The sequence below is a fragment of the Anser cygnoides genome, chromosome 1 (assembly GCF_040182565.1).
Source record: "Anser cygnoides isolate HZ-2024a breed goose chromosome 1, Taihu_goose_T2T_genome, whole genome shotgun sequence".
Classification (NCBI taxonomy): domain Eukaryota; kingdom Metazoa; phylum Chordata; class Aves; order Anseriformes; family Anatidae; genus Anser; species Anser cygnoides.
This window is the reverse complement of record NC_089873.1, coordinates 38,462,226-38,477,688: the sequence shown is the minus strand read 5'-3', so window position 1 is coordinate 38,477,688 and position 15,463 is coordinate 38,462,226. Positions and strand designations below refer to the sequence as shown.

Below are 15,463 nucleotides of genomic sequence, written 5' to 3'. Positions count from 1 at the left end.
AGGTCTGTAATTAAAATTTTGCACATAAACATTCCATAAAAGCTTTACTAAATCTGCAAAAATTAAAAGTTGAAATATTTATGCTTTCTTAAATAAGTTATTCGTTAAACATATCTTTTGTATTTTAAAGTGTTTTGCATGATTTTACATATTGGCTCCAGACTAAGTGAGGAATAAAGCCTAAAAATAAACAAAAGAGTAAAACTTCAGACAAGCAAGTTATCCAAAGTTAGATATAATCAGTATTTTATTTTCTCTTAAGTTTCTAAAAAAGACTTTTAAATGATGTAGGAAATGTGAATTTCATTGTTTTCTCCTGGGTTTCTAGATCTAATTACTGTCATAATTAATAATTAAATAATACTAATTGTAATAAGCAATGATATTTTAGATGGTAACAAAGTAAAAACTTTGTTTTTTTTCTTTTTAGATTGGAAAAACAAACAAACAAACTCAAAATTTCCCTAATCTTAAGTCAAAATGTCAACTCATATTTTAACATTTGGCACATCTGTCTATGTGCTACTCATATTTTATGTTTTTTCTTTTTTTCTTTTTTCTTTTTTTCCTATAACTTTTAAAGTCTTTACAATGCAATCTCTTTTATATAAATACTGCCAACAAGAAATGTAGATTATACTCCACCTTCAAGTACTTCACTGGTGTTTATTTATGTGGCCTGTGCCAGCAGGATTTTACATGTTTTGGAAAATGAACCCTGTGTGAGTGATTCATTATTCAGCTCCTATATCTTCTGTAGCAAAAAAGTGTGAAATGTGATCTTATCTGACAATTATATTTTCCACAAAAAAAGGCCCCTACTAATGAGATTGAAAGCAGCACTTCACAAAGAAAGCAGATACACAGTGGGAACTGGAGAAATCCGGAGATGTTAAGGGGCTGTTGAACAAAAGCTGAAGAGATGCCACCACGGCAGCAATCTCTGACTTCGGGTCACAGACCAAATGGGGGCTACTTCCAAGGGAAATGTAACTGAAGGAACCACAACCATTACCAATAGGTTTAAGTTCACCAGAGGGAGGATGGTACCTCCAGAGGAAAAATGCTCTAGAAAATCTTGTTATTGCCTACTGTGCCATTGCTTCCCTTGCTGTTATTTTCTGATGCTACTGTTGGAGAACCAAGTTTGCAGACATCCTGTAGCAGTCAGTCCAATAGCAGCCAGGATACAACATTCATTCCCAACACCAAGAAATCAGCTTCTGCAGCTTCACAATCGTCTAGCCCAGCTCCCAGTCGACATTACTCACAGAGCCATCTGGCCATCCTCGGCCGGCATTGCCAAGCTGCTCAGTGATGTACTGGGATAAGAGAACAGAGGGGAAAAAGCTTTAAAAATTAAATTTTAAAACTGTAAAAAAATAGAATACAAGACAAGAAGGGTAAGAAAAAATGAAGGAAAGAGAAAAAGCTGAAAAGTTGGGTACAAAGATGGAAGGAGACAGAAGCTCTTGGATGTAAAAGCGGTGCTGTACATAATGACCCACTTCTACCAGCCTAGATGTAGGCACCCTCCTCCCCCAGAACCGTGCCCAGGTTTCCACGCGGTTTGCTTTTTCCTTTTACAATTTTAGTATAACCGTTTTATAAAGCTGTAATGAAATTTCAAGAGAAAGCAGGTCACAGGCTTCTGAATACTCTTCTATGTGCAAGAGAAAGTAAAGAGTTTGGAACAGCCGTCTGTCTACGTGGGAAAGCTGAGCTGTCTGTTTCTGCCAACCATCTCTGTAAACTGTGCAATAATACCTCTGTACAGGGATTTTCTTAAAGAGTATGGTGGGGATCAAACTCACATTTTCTAAAGAGTATAGAAGCTGAATCACTGCCATTAAGTGAGAGCTTGTAATGGGTTGATTGGGACAATATGAATCTGCTTTCATATTCAATAATCATTCCTCTCAAATAACAATCTCCCCAACAGACTACAATGATGTGACTAGTAAAGGATATCTGTATAAAGGTTTTATGTCAAACACAAATCCTTTTCTAGTCATGAAGTGATTACTGATTTTTAATTACACAGCTGGAGATATTTGAACAGCGTCTTGAAATATTCAGGGGGTGCTTTGCATTCTTCTGAGACAGCTAATTGTTGGCCATAATGATTCACTGCTGCTTTGAAAACTTAAACTACTGCTTATTTTCTGTGCACGGAGGGAAATTTTAGGTTTAGTACCTTGATGATTTCAAATTGGACTATGAGCACACTCTGTAAACTGTCTCTGGAGTGACAGCATCCTGAGGCCTTCTTATCAGGTAGCTGAAGTAAGACTAGCTTGGCAGACAGTTATTGGCCATCTGTTACCACACTGAAACAGAGAACCAGACCAGTAACCCAGGGACACCCACCACTTGAAACAATTTGTGCCTTTCCTTGAAGATGAGAAGATGAGAGGGCATTACCAGTATGTTTTATAGCAATTCACATTTGAGGCTTAATCACAAGATGTTACTCATAATGTGCAAAGAGATGCAAATGCCCAGAGGAAATGTAATTGTGGTTGTACTTTTTTTTTTTTTTTTTTTTTGCCTAGGTTTGAGTCTGATTACTGCTTTACTTGATGCCTTAAAATTTTTATGAAGTTCATCTAAGGCATAGAGTGAAAAAATTCTGAGTGTGTTGGACACATGGTCCTGCTGGTGCAGGGTCACAAATAAGATTAAGAAGCTGGAGCATCTTTCATCTGAGTAGAGGCTGAGAGAGCTGGGATGGCTTATCCTGGAGAAGAGGAGGCTTGGGGAGGGGGAGGGGAGAGGAGAATGGGGAATCTTTCTTATTGAAATATCTGAAGCGAGAGTGTAAAGAGGATGGAGATAGACTCTTTTCAGTGGTGCCAGTGTCAGGACAAGAGGCAATGGTCACAAACCAGAACGCAAGAGGTTCCATCTAAACACCAGGAAGCAATTCTTTACTGTGTGGGTGCCTGAGTATGGCACGGGCTGCCCAGAGAGGCTGTGGAGTCTCCTCCTTGGAGATCTTCAAAAGCCACCTGGACGTAGTCCTGTGCAACTTGCTCTGGGTGGCCCTGCTTGAGCAGGGTGTTGGACCAGGTGGCCTCCGGAGGTTCTTTCCTACTTCAACCATTCTGTGATTCTGTGATATATTCAACAAAGGCAGTTGAAGAGCACCCAGGCAGGCACCATGTAGTGTGGGTATGCCATGGGAACAACTGTAGTGATTTTATACTTAGGGATGAGAAAGGCACCAGACATCCCATCCTAGGTGTCAAATTTTTGCAGCCTTTCGTACACTCTCCCGGTTTCAGTTTGCATCTCCTCTTCTCTTCTCTTCTCTTCTCTCTCTCTTCTCTTCTCTCTTCTCTTCTCTTCTCTTCTCTTCTCTTCTCTTCTCTTCTCTTCTCTTCTCTTCTCTTCTCTTCTCTTCTCTTCTCTTCTCTTCTCTTCTCTTCTCTTCTCTTCTCTTCTCTTCTCTTCTCTTCTCTTCTCTTCTCTTCTCTTCTCTTCTCTTCTCTTCTCTTCTCTTCTCTTCTCTTCTCTTCTCTTCTCTTCTCTTCTCTTCTCTTTCTCTGAAAACTTGGCTCATAATTGTTCATTAATTGTGAAAAAATCTAAACCAGCGCTGAAGTTTGCTATCACTTCGGATGGTAAAAGAAGGTTAAAAGGAGCAGTGTTGGGCATTTCTGTGGGTATTTCAGGCTTAGCTATATGCTTATGTTCATTACAATCCTGTTCAGAAGATTGCAGAATCATCTCTGGGTGATAGGAGCTTCTCCACTCCAAGCTTCTCTCTATGATGGAGGCACTAGAATATTTCGTTTTTTTGAGTCCTATAGTAGGATAGGTATTATTATCCTCAATTCTTGAAAAATCTCAGTAGACTTCGTTGTTACTTATCAAATCAAATTTTGGAGCATAAATACCACAGATCTTCATGTAGACCTACTATTTTTCAGAAGATCAAAGTGAATTGAGTAAGATATCTAAGGAGAAGAGAACAAAAGTTATGGGATTAAGAAATAGCATAAGATAAGGTTAGCAGCAGGTGAACAAGTGTCATTAACATTTATAGGAAGCATACAGCTAATTTAGTTATAGTTACACTAACAGGAAATTGAATAAACAGAAAATGTGAAAGGTGAAAAGATTCAGAAGAAATTAGTTGGGGCTTTTTCTGGATGCAGATCAGAAAGCCAACTAAGCTGTAAAACAATGAGATGACATGTTTGTTACCTTAAATAGGGTAAGAACTTTGTAGCAATCATAGATGTATCTGCATGTTTTACATAGATAAAGAGAGTTTAATATTAATGGTATCTACTTAACTCACACAGGTCAAAATAATTCCATGGTTCAGTTCAATGATTCTCAGTAAGTTAGTGAAGAAAAGATCTTCTCCAAGCTGGTGCTCATGCACTGGCCTTGTATTTGTATGGAGCTTTGCATTTGTAAATTACTTGCAGCCTTCTTTGAAACTTTGTCCCTAGCCAGGGCAAATCAGGCAAGATTTTCTTCTCTGATATGTTGGCTACTCTGTTAGTTTTTCTTATTCTTTTTAAAATTTACACAACTTGTATTTATGTAATACATGAACTTTTCATGTGCCGTCAGTATTGTATTGCTCTTTAAGTATTTACAATACTGTGCATCTAAAATTCTCCATAACGTAAGAGCCCATTTTCACTAGGGTGGTCTCCTTAAATTTCCATAGTTTCTGTCTTTCGTCTGGAAGTCAACATGCTCTGTTGTGTGTTTTACTACTGTCCTCAGACTGGCTCTGGGTATATCAGTTCCACCATCCACACAAAGCTTTGCAGATCTTTTCACTGTTCATTTCTAAAAGGTCTGTGTCCCTGAATTTGTTTCTTCCTCTACCTCATGCAACTTTAAAACATGGCGTAATACCAGTTCTTTGTTATTCTATATTATTTATAATCATAATTATGCCTGAGAGCCAAAGTGGCACTAAAATGTAGTGGTACTACGGAACACTAAATGAGACCCCCCAAAAAAAAAAAAAACAACTTTGCTCTGAACAGGGAACAGAAAGTTAATGGATAATGGTTATTCTCTGACTGATAACTAAGTAGGCATTTCAGAAGAGGTGGAGTGTAACTGTACAGGATCTGATATTAAATGGTACCCACCATCCTTCTATGTCAGGAATGCTAAGGAAACCCTATATCTTATATTATCAGTATGTAATATGGACAGCATACTTCTACATCCATCTGCATTTGTTTACACCACTCAGTTTAAAAGTTAGCCAGATCCATCAAGGTGTTTGCTCATTCACCTGAGGAGCTCTTTAGAGCCCAATGCAATGGTATTACTACTACAGCCCTCCAAGCATAGGAGCTCACAGAACAGACAAAATGAAACTTGTGGGCTCAAGGGTTTTCCAGCAACAGAAGTTTCAGAGATGTTGAAAATTATTGATTTTCTTGTGAAAAGCCATTATAGACTGGCTGCATGACCCATTTATTCCATTTAGAGGAAAACTGTTGACCAGGGAGTACCACACCTTGGGGAAGCTGAGGCAGTTTTGCGTTCTGACTCTACTCTTGCAGTTGCCTGAGATCCTTTTCTAGGAAGAAACTTGGAGCAAGTGGTTAACCTTCCGTCCATATATGTTGTATGCTGAGGTTTTGTGTATCTCATTAAGCAAGTCTGACAGCATTTAGAGAGCTTAAGCACAGACCATAGTTCAAATGAGCACTACAATGCATGCAGGGAATCAGGTCTCTATCATCTCCACTTACCAAAAGTCTAAGCTCTCTCTTGGCAGCCCTCTTTCGGCCTGGACCCCAAGAGCTCTTCAGCACTGGTGAAGCTAATGGGATGTGTGGGTAGTTGTGTGCTTAAACCCTTTTCCAGGAGCTGTTACAGGTGGGATCATAGAATCATAGAATGGTTTGGGTTGGAAGGGACACTAAAGATCCCTGTTCCAACCCCCTGCCATGGTCAGGGACACCTCCCACTAGACCAGGTTGCCCAAAGACCCACCCAGCCTGGCCTTGAGCACCTCCAGGGATGGGGCATCCACAGCTTCTCTGGGTAACCTGTTCCACTGCCTCACCACCCTCTCAGTAAAGAATTTCCTCCTTATATCTATTATAAACCTACCCTTTTTTTGTTTAAAACATTCCCCCTTGTCCTATCACTACACTGCCTGACAAAGAGTCCCTCCCCAGCTCTCCTGTAGGCCCCCTTTGGGTACTGGAAGACCACTATAAGGTCTCCCCACAGCTTTCTCTTCTCCAGGCTGAACAACCCCAACCCCCCTAGCCTGTCTTCATAAGAGAGATGCTCCAGCCCTCTGATCATCTTCATGGCCCTCCTCTGGACTTGCTAGAGCTTCCATGATCCTCGGATCCCTGGAGCCACATTCAAGTCCAGCTTGGCCTGGAGGCTATGTACATTTATTTGTATAAATATCTAGTGGGATCCAGGCTGGGGTGAGTTTATAATCTAGCTCATCTCATCCTTCTTTCTCCCAGAGCTGGTATCAATGTAGGCTGAAGAATTGCTATGCTGGACCAAAAGCTGCTTTCTCCCATTTCTTGCATACACCTCAGCTAGTCCTAGGGGTCTTGATGGCTGATTTACACCAGTTCTCGGCTTAACAGCATCATACTGCTGGTGCTGCTTCAGGATTTCCAAGTCTATCTTTGATGTGATGTTCCTTGCATTAATTGAGTGGTACATGAGATGAATTTATCCCATTCTTCCAGCTTCACTTCAGACAGCTCTGAAGCTCTAAGCATTTGGCTGTCTCAAAAGCAGGCTAGAGATATAGACTGACCAATCTATGTTTGAGCATGACTGTAGAAAAGTGAGCATTTGACTCTATGGTTTAAATTTTACTGCCTTTGTGGTGGGTATGTTGGGACCCTACATGCCATTTTCCAGCAACCTTTGGTTCTTGGTGGTCTTTTGAAGCAGCCTCATAGCCAGGCATGCCCTGGTCCTTGAGCAGAGCCCTTGCTGGAGCCCTCTGTTTCACAATACATAGCCTGCTGCTTCTATAGGTACAAATCTTGCCCCAGTAGAAGACTAATTCAAGAGATTAAAATAGCAAGATCATTTGCTACTAGCTGCCATACCCTGAAAACAAAACACTTCTTAAAGTCTAGGCAATGAATTTTTAAAGGCAGGATAGTCCAGCTTCCTTATAGATAACTGATTTTCTGAAACTTCTCAGTTAAACTAACACTGATTTTTTTTTCCCTTTGGGCCATTACCTTTTACAAAAGTGCTACCATAAGGTTTTGTGGAAAAAAATTTAAAAAAATCACACATTAGGTATACTTTGTTACGAAACCAAACTAACCAGCTCAACAATTTTTTTCTCACTTGACCACCACTTAAATGAAAGAAAACTTCTCACATGAGAGGGAAGTTCTTCTTTCTTGGAAACCTTGACCTTGCTGCCAGTAAATATGGAGATATCGTTTAGAAAACGTCACAGATGATTGTGGTCAAATTTGTTGAAAGTGGAGCAAGATGTATAAAAAAGCGCAGCAACAATACTGATCAGCCAGCACACGAGCAATAGGTTATCTACATGAGCATCTCAGTGCAGAAGCTGCTTTGAGGGTTAACAAAATTAGGTTAACCTCTGTCGTCTAACCAGTCTTGCTGTATCACATACGCTGCTGTGACTGTAGAGGCACGAAGATTTGGGAGCGAAGATGAAAGTATATTCTATTTTCAGATCTGGGCATTTTTTAGTTCTACTTTGTCTTTTCACTGTGGAAGGCAAAAAGTCACCTACAGGAAAGCATATCTGCCGAAAAGGACTCCTCTCCCAAGTGACAGAGAACCTGTATATCAAGGCAACTAGTTTAAAATCATCTGTTCCTGTAAGTTGATCCCACTAGATGAAGTTTATTTATTTATGGATGCTTCTTTGGCAGCTTCATTATTGACCACCTGGAAACTTTAATAAGCTGAATAATCTCTGTGGTCTTGAGAGACAGGGAAATGCTACTCCTTTCATAAAGATGGAAAAAAAGAAGATGCATAGAGAGGTGGAATGATTTCACCAAGGTCATGGAAGAAGTTTGTAGCTAGGCTGGGATTGGAGCATAGATTTGTTGAGTCCTCATTCTACATCTGAATAAGATTATCATTTTTATAATTATTGCTACTACAACACCCAAAGAACCTTGGTATGAAACACTACTGCAGAAGGAAGTTTTGTACCAACTAGACAAAGCTCTCTTTTCCTTCCTCTTCTTAGATTAATTAATACTAGCACACTGTATTTTACAGAAGGATCTCATCAAGAACACAAGACTTCTAAAAAAGACAACAAAAGTGCTGTTTATGGTAAGATTTATACAACCGTTTTTCCATTTTCTTGCTTTGATTTTCCTTTGGGTTGTAGAGATAAGACTGTGGGATCAAAAGGAATGACAGCTGACACATAAGTCAGCTGTGTTTAATTGGGAAGGACATTGTATTTATGAGAGCCGTACATTTAATGAAACCCTTCACTTAGAGGAAGAATGTTATCTCTGCCCCCCAAGAAAGTGATTTTCCTATGGGACATGAAGGGGATGTGAGTGTGATATGGGGAGAAAGAAGAGGATGTGGAAAGCCTAGCTGTAGGCACTTGTCTCTTGGTGGTTGCAGCGGTACTCTCCTTGGAGAGTTGGGGTGAGGGTGTTTGCCGCATTGGGGAGGTGTGTGTTTGTGGTAGCTCTTGCTCCTCCTGTGAATGCTTTACTGTGTGTGGTCCTTCCCAGCAATGCTTTTCAGGCATTAGCTTATTTACATGAGGGACAAAGCCAAAGCCACCATCCCAGCAGCTGAGAAACCTTCTGCTGAGGGTGTGCAGAACTGCAGATGGCCCAGGAATGCTACAGAGCACCCAAGAAACCCAAGCACCCAAGAGCTGCTTTGGGTTTTGAACTCCGCAGATGTTCTAGAAGAGGGAGATCAGAGTACCCCCTAAAGATTTGGCATGTAAAATACTGATTTGGGGGTTCTATTTATAGGTATGTGAGCTCACAAGTGTGTGAGTTATTTTAGCATCCTTTATGCAGGGATCTAGTCAGCAGGGCCAATTGAGTCGTTTTATCCTTAAGCAGAGACCTATTGGCCTTTGAACTCCCCTGGATCTCACTGATCACCTTGGGAGTAAATGTTCCTCACTTGCCCACGGGACATTCATGTGGACACCTGCATTTTGCTGGCTTAATCTGCAGCTGCCTTCCCCTCCTGATGGTAATTTTGCACCCTATACTTGGTTCAGTTGCATAAAAATGGGCATATAGCCATTTGAAATACCTTTGGTTGTCCAAGAGATCCTACGGTTCAGTAAGGTATTGCCTAGCATGTACAAGATGACTGATCTCTTCTGGAGCAACAGCTGGGGGATGGTCAGGATTCCTTACAGCACTTTGGCATGGGACACTGGTGTGGAGGAATCAGACAATGGCACCTACAATTTGGCCAAGATGATCTGGCTTAACTCCCCTATTCAACTTCCATTTATTCCTTGTGAATTAGTTAAATTTGTTGCTGTCACTTCTTTTCATGGCTAGTCTTAACAATTCTCCTTTCTGTGCCAGTGCAACATCTTTTTGCCTTACCTTCAGAAAACACAGGGGTATGCTGAGCTGAATATTAAAGTTCATGAAAATATTTCTATTGATTGTATGCTTTCTAACTACATGTATTTTTACAAGGCGAAAATTTTAGGTCATACGTGACTTGTAAGGTTTTCATTTGGTAGCTCCTTACCTGCTTTGTTTTCAGACAAATTGCAGTGTTCGAGACCAGGTCCTCTCATTCTACGTGAAAAATGTTTTCAGTCATCTTGAAGTGGAAAGTGAAAAGTTGTACGTTATTAGCGCCTTCCAGGTCCTGCAAGAGAACATGAATGCATGTGTGAGTATATTTGTGAGAGCTAAACTACCTCTGTTCATCTGAGAGGCTAAGAAAGGGCAAGATCGCACTTTTTTAGCAAGTAGAAAAGGTGATTTGTAGTCATGGTGTGCCCTACATCACAGAGGACCCAGCTTCCCGAGGGCTTCCCCCTGAGCCTGGGGAAGTTTCACACCACTCATTTCCTCTCAGAGTGAGTGCAGGGGGCAGGCGAGGTGGCGGAGGTGCTATGGAGACAACCCACTTCCCCACTGGTGCTTCTGATGATGTCGCCTTGTACTGCCCTTCAGCACCAAAGCTGCAAAGATGCAGAGTAAACAGAGAAATGTGGCTCTTTGTTTCCACAGCATTAACTCTGGTCATACTTTCTTTCTTCAGCAGCATACCCAGTGGACTTGGGTACCTTTACTCACATGTCATCTCTGCTCCACCATACTCTGGAAAGAGCTGGTGGTATCTCCTAAGCAAGCAGTGACATGCAGTAATATGGGCTTGGGGAAGAGTGGCTGGAAAGTTGCCTGGCAGAAAAGGCCCTGGGGGTGCTGCTCATCAACCAGCAGAACATGAGCCAGCTGTGTGCCCAGGTGGCCAAGAGGGCCAGCAGCACCCTGGCCTACATCAGAAACAGTGTGGCCAGCGGCTCTAGGGAAGTGATTATCCCTCTGTTCTTGGCACTGGTGAGAGCACACCTTGAGTACCGTGTCCAGTTTTGGGCCCCTCACTGCAAGGATAGTGAGTTGCTCGAGTGTGTCCAGAGAAGAGCGACAAAGCTGGAGAACGGAGCAGAAAACAAGACATATGAGGAGTGGCTGAGGGAACTGGGCTGTGTAGTCTGGAGAAAGGGAGGCTGAAAGGAGATCTCATCTCTCTGTACCTACCTGAAAGGAGGTTTCAGCAAGGAGGGTGTCAGCCTCTTTTCTTAGGTAGCAAGCGATAGGATGCAAGGCAATGTCCTCAAGTTGTGCCACAGGAGGTTTAAATTAGATATCATGAAGAATTTCTTCATGGAAAGTGTGGTTAGGCATTGGAACAGGCTACCCAGGAAGGTGGTGGAGTTGCTGTTCCTGGAGGTATCAGAGACATATGGGTGCAGTGCTTAGGGACATGGTTTAGTGGTGGATGTGTAGTGTGAGGTGGATGGTTGGACTTGATGATCTCAAAGGTCTTTTCCAACCTAAATGGTTCCTAGGATTTTGTGATTCTATGATGTGGAATAAACCACAAGGGAGCAGTTTCCGTATGTCAGTTATACCTGTAAGTCAAAGCAGTTGCCCACTGGCAACATGTCCCGACAGTGGATCCAGGTGTTCCAGGGAAGAGGTGCTTCTACCAATAGCATGTCATCATCTCACCCTGCAAATGACACCAGGACAGCAGTTAAAGCACACATTTGCCAATGAAAATATACACATAGATTACTGGATGATGCTAACATGACAGTGTCACTTGTGGATCATTTCTCTTCCCAGACTTGTCACTTACATGTGAGCTTGCTGAACCCCCTGTGAGGTCTTACCACCTGGCTCTTCTTTTTTAAGAGTAGATGAATAAAGACAGGGTGTGCCTTATAGCTTTTTGACCTGTGGATAATTTTTTTTTTTCTCCACAAAACCTGTAGTCCTCACAAATGACAGTGTCACTAAATCTCAAGTGTGACTTGGGGTTTAATATAACCATGAATGGCCAGGTAAATGTCTATGGTAATTTCAAAAAGTGAAGGCAGGGTGAGAAGTCAATGAAATGTTATTGAGTTATACCTTTGTCTGCTCTATGTGTGGTGGCATATAAGAAAGAAACATTGGTTCTACATGCACACAAATATTTGCTATTCAAGACTAAGTATCTTCAGACATCTCCTTGCAGTGCTGAATTACAAAATACAACCAAAATATTTGTAAAATATAAAAATATTCAGACCCCAATGGGAGAAAACTCCACCAGTTCTCAGGTTCTGCATTTAAACCGTGCTACATTGTTGCAATTTACAGTCATTATTCACAGCATTCCACACCCTATTTTAATTATCTGTGTCTGTCAAAATTTCAGGTATTGTATGTTAAAATATCATTGAAAGAGATTCCATTGTTGTCTGGAAAAGAAATTACGCCCCATACAAGTGCCAGTACACGCAGAGAAGTTCAGATTATCAGCTGTGACTCAACTTAGAACATTAGTTATTCTGATATACCGTCAGTGACTGGAGCTACTATCATAGAATCATAGAATCATAGAATCATGTATAGTAATGCATTTATATAATACAGTAATATATATATACACAATATATACAGTAATATATATAGTAATACATTTGCTTCTAGTGCTGTATGGAGACAAGTGCATTTCTCAAAGCTCCTATATTCTTTTTCATAATTAGTGTCTGTGTTTTATCCAACACAAATCTAAACATTACTATTTAAATTTCCAGATCTTAAAATATACTGGTAGGAATGAAAAGACTTCCTGTTATAGTAGAAAAACAATAGCTCTTTCTGAAATGATGACTTGTCATGATTTTCTAGGAGACATCTCATTTCTGGAAACTAACAATTTTTAAATAATTTTTATTAATTCAAAGCCAACAATAGAAATCATATGAAAGAATAATAGAAACTGTGATCAGAATGAAAGTAATGAATCTTCTGCTAAAACACAGTTTGGGATTTCTCCACCATATTATTCCCCAATAAATTAGCAATCTAATTCATCCATTTACATAAGATCTTTAATTTTTATTATCTAGTTGTATTATAAGATGTTTATCAGAAGGGATTTCCACCATGGCAACATACTTCCATAAGGCATTCATCCTCTTTCAAGGGTTGAGTTCTTTATACAATTGAGGGAAAGAGTGACACCTTTGTATACTTACCCACCCTATATTCTTTCATGAACTCTGGCTCTAATTCAGGCAGCTATAGAGCCAAGTTAAATAGCCATGCTATTTAAAAATCTTAACATTTTTTTCCAAACCGCTACTGAAGATTTTCTACTACCTTATCATCGTGATTTTAATGTTGCTAGTTGTTGGTGTTTTTTTTTGTTTGTTTGTTTGATTGTTTTCCAAACAAAGAAACATTAACATTTTCCAATAACTTAAGAGCCTGAGTCCTGTTTTTTTAAAAATACGTAGGTACCAAAATCTCTAAATCCCTTCTCTGCAGTGAAATCAAGGTCTTTCATTTAGAATATGATTGCATGGTAAAGGGAATATACATTTCTTCTTGGAAACTGGGAACATCCATCTGCAGCACTACTGCCCTCAACAAAAAGCGCATTTACTTGCTCATGTGCCCTATCGGGATGACAACAGTGTTGAGAACAGCGTCAAGCTGCTTCTGAACTGCTTATGATGTTCCTACATAAATAGGAGGTTGCGGAATTTTTTTTTTCTTGCATTTGAATGGAGTGCAGGAAGGCAATATATTCACTGCAGGATTTTTAATCATTACAGGCAGAGCTTGTAGGTCTTTAGCAGAGATTGCAGCATAGCTTGAAATAAGCAAACTAGCTTGCTTGCTTATTTGTTCATTTGCTCTGTATGCAAGAAGAGAAGAGTTTGTAATGCATATTAACACTTGGGGCAGTTTTACCACTAAATCAGTGGTCAGTTCTGCTACCAATTTACTTCTATGGAAATCTGCATCATGCAGATGTACCTTAAAAAAAAGCCCCAGATCATGAAGTTCCGACCTAGTTAGAAGATTATTTAAGGTTTATAAATTCGAGCTGCTTTTATACACATTTTCATGTAAATAAAACATGCACAAAAGGTAACTTGAAAAGAAATGTTTGTGTTCCTTTTTAAAAAGTCTCTTTGAGGTAGAAGGATGGACTCATTGTCCATTTCAGTAGTGACGTCTCTTCATATGAGTTCAAGATCTTTGACTTTTTCCTTTTCCAAAACATTGTCTTTTTTTTCATAAATTGGATAATACCAGATTTTTCCACTTTTTCCCTAAAAGAAGGATTCTTTTTCTCGTAAAGCACAGGGAGCTGGGGAGTCAGGAAGCCATGATGAAGGTGCTGCTCAGAAAGTTTAGCCAGACTTCTCTAAAAAAATCAGCTAAAAGAGTTGTGATGAGTGAGGACTTACTGTGAGCATGCAGAACGAGCAGGCAGTGGTGCACAGCAGGTGGAGCCCCCCGGTTTGGTGGGTGCCAGGCCTGGGGACACCCTGTTGGCAGTGCCTCCAGGCTGGAAATTCAAGTTGAATGACCTGAACTTTAGAGATAGGCCACACTGTACAAAAATTGTAACTGCCACTGGTGTAAAGAGCCCTGAGATAAATAGAAAGAGTGTAATATGAAGACGTGGTGATACCCACATTACAGTTTTTGTGGTGTGGACTCAATTTTCCAGTAAGCACACAAGTAAAATGACACAAGTGTAGTAGCAGGAGATGCTGAGATGATGCTGATTTCACGCGGTTTACAAGCAGTCCGATGGTGCCACACTGTGGGTTTGACTCTTCCTCACTGCTATGTCTTTCCATCAGCATCTTTGGTGCAACAAGCTCTTTTGGTTTCTTCTCATCCCTTCAGCTTCCATGTGCTCCATCCACAAGGTTAACTCCAGCTGTCAAAAATATAAAGACAACATTTCTTAAGGTAAGACCAGGAGGTGTTAGCTCCCACCTGTGCTGCTTAAGTGTTGTGGGTGGTTTCTTTTCTAATGTCTTTATCTTCTTGACAGCTTGGAGAGAAGGGAATCTACAAGGCCATCAGTGAGCTGGATATTCTCCTTCCCTGGATTCAGGCCTACATACAAACCATCTTATGAGGAACGAGGAGGTGACTGACAACATGCCACCTCTGTGCTAAGAATGGATCCTTACCTAAAAGGCCTGAAAATCAACCGAGAACTTGATGTACAACTGGCCTGGCAACAGCTCTGTCACACTGGAAGAGAGCCTCTATAATGCAGAGGCATAAAGATGGATTTTCAAAAGCTTTCAAGGTTGGCCTGGCATAGCAGCTACACCTGCTCTCAATTGCAAGAGCAGCCTCTGGAGAGTTTACAGCATGATGCACTTTGTGCCCTACCTGCCTGCTAGCTGCAGACAGCCCCCGGGCACACTGTACGAGCCTAACTTGAAGTCTGCTCCCACACGGATCAGACAAAATGTCCCGTGAGCACTGGGCACAATCCAGCCAGGCCTTGTGCCACCCCTGTGTAATTACAAGTCAAAGCAACATGAAGCACTTCTGAAAATCCTTCCCCTAAGCTATACTTCTTTTTTGTTTATTTGTTTGTTTGTTTGCTATAGATATGTAACTATACATAAGCCATTCTACATATCAATAAGAAAATGAAGTCTATGCTGCTTATTGTTATTATTAATTTAAGTTAATAATTGATACCTAATAAATATACTCCAATTAATGACAAAACTTTGGTCTGTGACTCATGCATGACCTTCAGATGTCACATGTTCTGTCTGAGATTAAACAATGCAGAAAACACAACAAATGGATCATCATTGATTGGGACTGCAAGATGGTGTGAGTGGGATTTATAGGAAGTTGTTACTCAGTGATGGTAATTGTTTCCAAAAGATCTTTCATATAGTACAGAATGAAGATAG

General features: G+C 40.5%; 1 protein-coding gene across 1 annotated transcript; it reads left to right on the top strand.

Moving 5' to 3' along the window:
* The first annotated feature begins 7,559 nt into the window (after positions 1–7,559).
* On the top strand, positions 7,560–15,154 carry IL26 (interleukin 26). Its single transcript, XM_048065363.2, has 5 exons — positions 7,560–7,844; positions 8,257–8,313; positions 9,748–9,879; positions 14,421–14,486; positions 14,572–15,154. The coding sequence occupies exons 1-5, from the start codon at positions 7,674–7,676 to the stop codon at positions 14,656–14,658; spliced, it is 513 nt and encodes a 170-aa protein (XP_047921320.1). The 5' UTR covers positions 7,560–7,673; the 3' UTR covers positions 14,659–15,154.
* The last annotated feature ends 309 nt before the right edge of the window (positions 15,155–15,463 follow it).

What these genes read in the sequence shown, in the direction of transcription:
- IL26 (XM_048065363.2), top strand. Translation starts at nt 7,674, where the DNA reads ATGAAAGTATATTCTATTTTCAGATCTGGGCATTTTTTAGTTCTACTT. An exon ending in GTTTAAAATCATCTGTTCCT is followed by an intron (nt 7,845 to 8,256) that starts GTAAGTTGATCC and finishes TGTATTTTACAG; the next exon opens with AAGGATCTCATCAAGAACAC. An exon ending in AAGAGAACATGAATGCATGT is followed by an intron (nt 9,880 to 14,420) that starts GTGAGTATATTT and finishes TCATCCCTTCAG; the next exon opens with CTTCCATGTGCTCCATCCAC.